This window comes from Plecotus auritus (assembly GCF_963455305.1).
Source record: "Plecotus auritus genome assembly, chromosome: 1".
NCBI lineage: Eukaryota > Metazoa > Chordata > Mammalia > Chiroptera > Vespertilionidae > Plecotus > Plecotus auritus.
In genome coordinates, this window is record NC_137770.1 from 247,096,727 (window position 1) to 247,106,381 (window position 9,655).

Genomic DNA, 9,655 nt, shown 5'->3' on the forward strand with positions numbered 1-9,655 from the left:
CATTCAGGGCAGGCGGGGGGGGGGCCCTCAGTGTCCGCGGGCATTCGGGGCAGCGGGGGGAGCGGTGAGGAGAGCTGCTGCCCTGGGGGAGGCTCTGCTTGCGTTGCTGGCTCTGGACCAGCCCAGCCGGGCGCTGCCTCCGCCCGGGACGCGGGCTGTGCTCCCTCGGGGAGGAGACACACGCGTAGCATCCACGTTCCAGGTGTCGTCGCGGGGACCACGGTGGAGCGTGAGGCCAGCACGTTCTCGCCGGGGGACCCGGCCGTGCCCCAGGGCGCCGGGCGCTGAGCGGTGCGGCCGGAGGGCGCGGGGGGCCTAGCTGGACTTGGCGATGACCTTCTCCAGCAGGCTCATCATGCGCTCCTGCAGCTGCAGGCCCTGCACCTGGAGCAGGTGCTGCTGGTCCAGGACGCGGCGCACCTCGCGGCACGTGTCCTCCACGGCGCGGCTCGTGTCCTCCACGGCGCGGCTCAGCCGCCGCTGCTCCTCCAGCATCGCCTCCAGCAGCCGCAGCTTCCGCTTGCGGAACGGGCCGCCGGGCGCCTTGCGCTTCTTCAGGGGCCGCTCCTCCGACCTGTGGGCGGCACGGCGTGGCGCGTGAGCCGTGGCCATGGAGCCGGCACGGGCCCCGACCCTCCCGGGGACCTCCCGGGCCAGGGGGACACCGAGGCCCCAGGGAGCTCGGCCACGCGCTCAGCGCTCAGCATCCAGGACAGTGAAGGGGCCACGGGGCCATGGGCACGGCCGTCCACAGGGACCCAGCAGCTCGGTCACAGGACACCCAAGTCCCCCGAGCCTGGAGAGTGGGAACACCCTGCCAGAGGACACCCCCAACACCCCCAAATGCACTGAGCTGGGGGCTGGGGGCACAGGCCCCGGGGGGCTCAGGGTGGAGAGGCCACCCGGGGAGAGAGGAGGAAGGCTGGGTGGGAGTTGTGTTGGGCGGTGTGGCTCCCCCGTGAAGCCAGAGACCACCAGTCCTGCTGGCCTTGGGCAGATGGGGAAACTGAGGCCATGGGAGAGAGGGCCTGGGTCCTGGGCCCCTTCACGTCCCAGGCACCTGGACCTGGGGTGGGGAGGCAGGAGGGCAGGCGCCTGGGGGAGGGCACGGAGGAATCCCTGGTGGGCAGGGCTGGAGGCAGCACAGGCGGGGGGCTCTCTGCTGAGGGGTGGGGCACCCCTGGTGGAACCGGCCTCCACTTGTGGGCAGGGAACTGCCCAATCCCACCGAACCCTCAGGCCTTGCCCCCCCCCCCGCCCCCCAAGCTCCTGAGTTGAACAGCGATCCGCCAGCCTCAGGGCGGAGAGCAAAGCTCTGGGCCCCGCGTCCCAGCTCGGGAGCAGCCCCGGGGCAGCCGGCGTCCGGGAACAGGGCTCAGGCCACAGAGCACCTGGCGGGCTCAGGCTGCCCTGCTGACCGGGCCTGGCTGCCGGCAAAGGCATTTCTGTCCGGGGTCTTTGCTGAGAAATCCCCGCCAGCAAGGGGCACCAGACGAATGGAACGGGTGCTCTACCCGGGGGGTCAGCATTGAAGGGCCCCCGAGATGCCCCCTCACGCCCCCGAATGGCAGACTTGAACACTGGGGCTCGGGAGAGCCGGGGCCATGGCTCAGATCCAGACTTCCTGTTCTCGTTTCCAACTGGCCAACTCCTATTCACCCTCGGAAACCCACCCCAAATGTCCCCTCCTCTGGCTCTCCCAGCCCCCACACCACAGGGCTGCGTCTCCTGCGTGGCAATCGGTGACATCCTAACGGCCGAGTCACGAGGCAGGAAGCACGTGACAGACAGCAGAGGGGATGGGCGCACCCACAGCAGCCAGGATGCGAGGACACTGGAGGCTCAGCCCACACCTCTCCTGATGTGAGGGGGACCCCAGGGCGGGGCCCGCTTGGGGGCCAGGGGGGCCCAGAAGCAGAGGCTGAGGGGCAGGCAGGGCGGGCGCACCGATGGGGGCACTTGGCGCTCCTCCACCTGCCAGGCCCTGGCCCGCGTGTGCCCTGTCCGCTGACACTCCCAGCCACCCTCAGAGAAGCCACTGACCTACCCCGTTTACAGAGGGAGACGGAGGCCCAGAGAGGTCAAGACCTTTCCACACAGCTCAACAGACGCAGCCAGGAGACACACCCGTCTGTGCCAGGACCGCCACGCGCAGGGGACCGCGTGCCTCCCTGCGGAGCCTCCCTCCGAGGCCGCCCTGTCCCTGGAGGCTCGTGGCCGCCTCCCCTCTACAGCCCGCCAGCAAGAGAACACTTCCCGTTCTCCTCCTCCACTGGCCAACTCCTATTCACCCCTGAAAACCCACCCCACGTGTCCCCTGGCCGCTCACAGCCCTCCTGCGGGGGGCAGGAGCAGGGGAGCACACTACCTGAACTTAAGGGACAGTAAGCTGGAGGAGCTGTCGGAGCCATCGTCCTGGAAGCGGCCTTCGTAGGAGCACTGGTTATACGGTAAGTACAGAGGGGTGGACTTAGCCGACGGCGACAGGGACTCCTCGGTCTGGGACGTGGAGGGCCCCGGCTGCTGGCCGTCCGGCAGTTTGCCATCACAGGACTCGGGGGCCTTGGCCAGAATCCTATCAATGGCTAGGTAATAGGGCCAGTCGGGCGGGACGGACTCGCTATCTGTCATGCATTTTAATTTCCTGCAACGAGACACACAAGAGCCAAGTGTGAGAAACAGCCCTGCTCCCGCCCGGCCCGCCCGGCCCCTGGCGGAGGCAGCGCGGCTCCGGGACCGGGGCCCACGTGGCGCGGGCGGCAGCCACTCTTGGGTCGACAGGCCTCCCCGGAAAAATCAGCCTCAGGGCCACGGTGACGCTGGGCTTAGAAAGAAGCTGGACTCGGGACCTACGTGGCCTCGGACGGTGACGGCCGCAGCGTGAACGAGGTCGGGCCACGCCATCGTCCCGCTCCCCGCGGTGCCGCGGTGTCTGAGCTCCCCGAGGGAGCACGCACCGCCCAGCGCGTCAGCACGGGACACACCGCCACGTGGCCAAGCCGAGCACACCAGGGGGACGGGACGTCGTGGCGCACCGACATCGGACGCGCAGCAGAACCAACGTGTGTTTCTGAAGAGGCCGCTTCGGGGAGCGAGACCCACAGGAGCTAAGGGCACAGGCCTCGGCGTCCAGCTGAGCTGAGTCTGTGTCTCGAGCTACCACTTTGCTGTGTGACCTTGGGCAGGTTCGTTAACCTCTCTGAGCCTCCATGTTCACATCAGTAAAATGGGGATGATCAACGTGAGCTCCTCGCACGGCCGTAGGGAAGATTTAGTAGGACGATGCCCGGTGCCCCGGCGAACAGGGGGCTGTCCAGATACCATGTTGGCGGAAGGTGCCAGGAGGCAGCCGGGCTGGGCCAAGGCAGGCCCCTGCTCACACTACCCGACATCCCTCATCTCCACTCAGACCTCAGGCCAAGAGGCTACCCAGCAAAGCTCTGCCCACCGGGGGCCCGAGCCCCCACAGGCCCGGCGTCCTGCCCTCCCTGCAGACAGGCCCTGGCCCGGGCCATCCCCGGAGGTGAGGGCTGGGGAGGTGGGCAGGCTGGGGAGGTGGGCCTGCTGGAGAGCTGGCAGCCAAGGCCAGGCCGGAAAGAAGCCCTGAGGCGGCGGGCAGGGGACTGCCCGGCAGACCCGTCCTTCCTGCGGCCCATGGCTCCCTGGCCCAGCCTCGGCCTGTGCTCCCGTCCCTGCCCCACGCTGCTCCGGCGTGAAGACCTTGCAGCTGGAGTGCCCTGTGGCCGGGCTCCCGTCTCCCCCATAGGGCTCCCCACTGGTTGCTGGAAATGGCCTGGCCATCTGAGCGAGTCGCCCCAGTTCACTGCACAACCAGATGATGAGGGGCCCGCGGCTCAGGGAGGTGAGCAGAGGCTGCCTCAGCAGAACACGGCCCCAGCCAAACGCCACGGACAGTTCACGTGTGGCAGAGCGTGGCTGCTGTCTTCCCAGCCACGGGACCACCATCCATCCCCTGGAGGTCGGGCAGACACTGGGCGCAGGTGCCCAGGCCCACACCCAGCCTCCACCTGGGCGCCCCTCCAGCCCCAGAGACCCCCTCAAGCCAGCCCACTCCTTGGAGGAAAAAGGAAAGGCTGCCCCCCAGCACGGGAGGCCCCTGAACTCCAACAAACCACACTGCAGGGAACCCCCTCAGGCCACCTTAGCCTGAGCCTCGATATGCAAAGAGCGACTATGAGCAAATAAGGGCAGCCTCTGGGGAGGGGGCAGAGACGAGCCAGCCACGGTGTCCCTGCGAAGGGCTGTGCGGCCTGGGCTGTCTCCCCCTGGCGACGGGAGCTGAGAGGCACCGCGCGGAGGGTGCGGCCCAACCCCCCGCGCAGCCCTGCGCGTACCCCGGCCTCTGCGCCCGCCCGCGCCAGCTGCCGCTCTGTCACACCTCCTCCCTGCGGCCTCCTGGCCGCGCCCTCCGCCTCCAGGAGCGAACCGAATCCCTCCCCGGACTCCAAGGCGTTCAGGGTAAATAACGAACCACCCATTCCCCGACGGGAGCCCGAGCGCCACCCATCAGCCACTGCACCAAGTGACGCCCTGTCTTCTGACCCGCGGCTCGCTTCTGGCCGGGGCATCAGAAAGGGCCCTTGAACTGGGCCCGACTCCGGCCTGCTCCACCACGGGCCACAGAACGAGAAGTTAATGCAGCTGGAAACAGCCTTTCGGGGGGCAAGGGCCGAGGAGCTGTGCACACCTCCAACCTCCCCGCCTACAGGGGCATGGGCCCCCCACAGTGTGGCTCACGGTGCCTGGGGCCACCCTGCAGGGCCCGTCTGCACCAGCCTGGCCACCCCGCTGCTCCCTGCCCGGGGCTGCCACCAGGACCAGGCGGCAGCAGGGCTGGGACCAGCGGGCCTACCCAGGACAGCCCCTCACATCCTGGGCACGGCCAGGCTCAGCGGCAGCCCAGGCCCAGCCCTGCACAGGCGCCCACAGGACCCCAGGCACTTGGCGCTGCCCCACGGCTCCCAGCTCCTGCTTGACCTTCACGTCAGCAAGACCCGGGCCCATCTGCGACCTTCCACCAGCCAGTGACCTTCACCCTGACCATGACCCTCTCCACACGGTGCCCCTCTGCAGACAGGCCTGGGCGGCATGAACCCCAAGGTGCTGGGCCCGTGGGCCACGCTTGGCTCCCTTCCTGGACAATGCCTCTGCCCGCCCCCGGAGCCTGTCTGTGCCCCTGACCCGCAGTTCCCCCAAGACGAGTGGGCCCCTCCTGGGCTCAGGGCTCCCCAACCCAGAGGTCACAGCGGCCGCAGTGGGTACTGCCAACGACTGAGCGTCAGGACCAGGCGGGACTCACAGGCCCGGAGCTGAGCCTCTTTCTTGCCTCGGGCCTCAGTTTCCCTCCTTAGCAGCATCCCAACACCTGCCATGGCGCCAGCCTGCACTGGGTCTGCAGGCTCCTGGCTGGGGTGGGTGCGGGCCAGGGGCAGCTGCCTGCGGGCCGTGGGGCAGGGCTGGTGGCGGTGCCCTCGGAGGCGGTGGTGGGCACAGAGCCTACCTGTACTGGAAGGTCATGTTGGTGATCTTGATCTTGATCTCCTCGCCCAGCCGGCGCTCGCCCGTCATGGCCAGCAGCTTGCAGGCCATCTTCTCGTACACCTTGGCGTTGCGCTTGGTCTGCTTCAGCTCCTCGAAGAACTCCTCCCAGACGAGCATGAGGCCGCGCATCTCGGCGTCGGTCCAGTTCCGGGCCCGCCGGTGCTTCTCCGTCTGAGGGGACACCAGGTAGCCGGGCACCTCGGCCGCGGCCATGCCGGAGGCGCCTGTGGGTGAGCGAGCGGCTCAGGGAGGCCGGGGCCGGCGCCGTGGACGGAGCCCCGCTCTGGGAAGGCAGCTCCACGCTCAAAATGGGGCCTACATCTGACAGGCAGGAATTTAGTTAAAAGCTTTTAAACGGGAAACGTCATTTTGATGTCACGTTTCCATAGCAACAGAGCAACTGCATCAGCTACAACAACAGAAACCTTTTAACTGAAAGCGCAGGAATCAGGGCCGCTGTGACGGGCCATCAATATTGCAGCGGGCGGGCCAGGCCCAACACCGGCGGCCCAGGGTCCCGGCCCTGCCTCCACCCCAGCCGGGCCGGCCGCCAGGCCTCCATGGCCAAGGCCAGCCGTGCCCAGGCACCTACGCTGGGCCGCCTGGCTCCTGAGAGGAGGGACCCGGGCCGCCGCCCCCGCCTCGGCCTGGCCCCGGCCCACACAGGCCCACGCAGGCCGCAGCCCCGAGAGCCCAGGATGGGGATGGGACGAGACAGGGAGACGGGGCCGACGGAGAGGGAGACGAAGACCCAGGGGCCGGATGGAGGGGTGGGGGCAGAGACGGGCATGAAGGGGGGGGGGGACACAGGAGCAGACCCCCTCAGGGACATGCCAGGGCTCCTCTCCCAAGGCCCACGCACAGCGGCCCGGGCAACACGCTCACGCCTTACAGTGGGGAACGCACACGTGAACCCCAGTTCGTGCAGGAGCGGCTCCGGCCCTGAGCACACCCAGCCCTGCCCCTCTGTGGCCCATCTCCCTCCCTACAGGGGGGCTGCTGGCCGGCCTGGGTGATAGGGGTGGGCTGAGGCACCAGGACCGTTCTTGAGGCCCGAGAGGAGCTGGGAGCCGGGGTGGGTGTCCCCTCTGCCCCGGGCAGCCCCACTACGGCCCCGGCCACCCTACTCTAGCACCAGACCTGCCCTTCCTCGTGGCGGGCGGTGCTCCTGCATCCGCAGACCCCACAGGAAAGAGCCGGCAAAGGCTCGTTGAGTGAGTAAGTGAACGAATGATGGGACCCACCTCAAGTCAGCCCCCGCCCCAGTAACCTAGACGTTGCCTTTGCTCCTACTGGCAAACTCCTATTCATCCTTCAAAACCCTGCTCTGACATCATCTCCTCTCTGAAGTGTGCCTCCTCCACTGTGGTCCTGCCCTTTCCCCTCCTGGGACTGGAGCCACCTGAGCCAGCTGTCGGTTTCCTCCCTCCAGCTGCGTGGCCCAGTTAGACCCCAGAGACAAGGCTGAGGAGCGCTGAGCACCCGCGTGCCGGACACCGTCCTGCACGCTGCACCGTGTGCTTTTTGCTTGGACCCTCCCTGCACTTGTGAGGGAGCTTGTGAGGGAGGCTGGCACTGTTAACACCCGCTTTTCAGGCCAAGAAGGTGTGGGCAAGGGGCCGGGCCAGGCTTGGACACCAGGAGGCTAGCCCGGGGCTGGGTGTGGCCCCGTGCTGGCTGGCAGGCTCCTGGGCACCCACAAAGCAGCCAGTGCAAACTGCCGTGGCCCGGCCCAAGGCTCCAGTCCCCGCCGCTCCTGGGCGGCCTCAGTGCAGACTCGACAGGTGGCTGCTGGCTGGCTGGGTCCGTGGCTGGGGGACCCTCACCCTCCTTTGGGCCTGTCAGGACATGACAGAGGCTAGCCCAGGGGTGGGCAAACTTTTTGACTCGAGGGCCACAATGGGTTCTTAAACTGGACCAGAGGGCAGGAACAAAAGCATGGATGGAGTGTTTGTGTGAAGTAATATAAATTCAAAGTAAAGGAGCGGAGGGGAGAGCAAGAGAACCGGATAGAACAGCCGAATGGGCTGGATCTGGCCCGCGGGCCGTAGTTTGCCCACGGCTGGGCTAGCCTGTCTCGAGGGCCAGGGGACACAGACCCTGACCTCCAGCGCCGGCTGGGTGGCGAGGACACCGTGAGACAGTGAGGCTGTATCTCGGGGAGTTGACCGAAGGTGGGCTTAAGAGCGGGGCGCAGGGACTCAGGTGCCCGGGGGCAGCCATGGGCCACGGGGCAGGGGAGCTGTGGGGACAGCAGGGAGAGGGCGCCCTAGAGGTGACGCCAACGTTGAGAGAAGCCAGTGGTCCACGCCATGGCCATGGCACCTGCTGGGCAGGGCTCTGGCGGTGGCCTGAGCTCAGGGAGGTGCCCAGGATGGGGCAGCAGCTGGGGTGCCCGCCTCCCTTCAGTCCCAGCTGGAAGGGCAGCGGGCAGGGTGGCAGGGGGGTGGATCTCAGAGCGGGCTCCTGGGTCAGGCCTGGTCCTGCCATCAGCTCCCAGTGGGAGCCCCGCCCTCTGGGCCTCAGGGGTCACTGGGGTCATGGGGACACCACCGCCTGGCCCTGTCGCACCCCCAGGAAGGCTCACGGCTGCCACCCTCCTCTGGGCCTTGGCACTGGGCACCGACTCAGGAGTGTTTGCAGTGAGTGAGGGACTAGAAAGCCCACTCCCTCCAGGAAGTCCCGCCCCTCGGGCGAAGGACGTGAGCGTCTCAGTGGCCCTGGGCTGGGCCTCAGCCCGCCGGAGCACCTTCCCCACCGGGCCAAGGCCCGCGGCTGCCTCACCTCGCCCTCAGCATGTGGGCACGGGGCCAGGGAGAGACGGGCAGGGGCCGTGGGGCTTCAGGAGGGCAGAGGCTGGGCGGCCTGGCTGGGGCCGGCAGGTGGCTGTCAGGACAGGCCGCCGCCCCAGGGTCCCTGGCTGGGGTGACCACCAGGACGCTGCCGGTCCCATGCCTCCGGGCAGCGGTTGGCCCACGGGCGTCACTCCCGGGCTCAGGGCCCGGGCACCGGGGACTCCAGCGGGCGTGTCCGGGCCTCGGGTCAAGGCTGGAGGCCGGCTGTTCCTCTGCAGGTGTCAGTGGACACCCGCGAGCCCCCAAAGACAAGGAGCTGGGCCTTCCTCTGCTGGGGGACTGCATACCTGGGCACAGCTGCATGGCCTGCTGGGACCCTCAGGCTCTGCGGGAGGGGGAGGCAGAGGGCGGGGGCCGGGCGTCCAGCTGCACCTGCGGGAGAAGGGGCGTCAGGGGGGCAGGGCCCGGGGAGGTGCGTGCGGGCGAGGCCCATCTCCCGGAGACTGACGCTGGGGATCTGTGTGGTGCTCGGCGCCCGTGGCCGTCCCGGGAGCCCAGGGCAGGGGCCGTGCAGAGGCCAGGAGGCCGTGGGCACCCGGGGGCTACGCCTGGTTTCCCGAGTCTCGGTGGCTCCACAAAGTGGCGAACGCTGTGCCCCCGGGTCTGGCAGCACACCACCGCCGGCTGCCCAGGGCTCGGGGTGGGCCAGGCCCTGAGGCTCCCTCCCTCCACACCCAGGGGGCTCCCGGATCTCAGGTCCGAGGCGGGGCTTCCTCTGAGAAAAGGGGCTCGCCCTGGACCGCAGTGGCGCGTCGCTTCCAGCAGACAAGCCCACTCAGCGGGCTCAGCCGCTGCTCCCGACCTGGACCCTTTCTTCCTGGAAACAAAGGAGGGCCAGGCGGGGGCGGCCTGGCCCGGGGGAGGGTCGACTTAGGCAGCTCTGAAGGGTGAGGCCACGAGGCCGTGGAGCTCTATCCCAGGGGACACAGACGTGGAGATGAGGTCACCCCATCGTGCTGAGAGCCACTGGGGAGAGCCGGAGCCTGACGTGGCCGCGGGCCCTCAGCTAAGCGTCCGAGGGCCCTGCCAGCAGCTCACAGCCCGGCTTTCCGTGCAGCTTGGTGAGCAAACATGTGCACCCAGGCGGACGGCCCAGGAGCCGAGCAGACTTTGGGGGGCCGCGGTGCTGGGGGTGCCGCAGCCCAGGGCCCGGGCGCCGACAGCCATCCAGGCGGAGGGGCCAGCCAGGCCGAAGGGCTGGAAAGCCAGGCCCTGCCGCCCCCGCCGCGTCCCAGGCC

General features: G+C 68.6%; 1 protein-coding gene across 1 annotated transcript; it reads right to left on the reverse strand.

Annotated features, from left to right (window-relative positions):
- Positions 1 to 5,787, reverse strand: MSANTD1 (Myb/SANT DNA binding domain containing 1). The gene is made up of 3 exons (XM_080664158.1): positions 5,522 to 5,787; positions 2,369 to 2,644; positions 1 to 574 (listed from the first exon to the last, which is right to left on the reverse strand). Exons 1-3 carry the CDS (start codon positions 5,773 to 5,775, stop codon positions 316 to 318), a joined length of 789 nt encoding a protein of 262 aa, XP_080520284.1. The 5' UTR covers positions 5,776 to 5,787; the 3' UTR covers positions 1 to 315.
- Between the last annotated feature and the right edge of the window lie 3,868 nt (positions 5,788 to 9,655).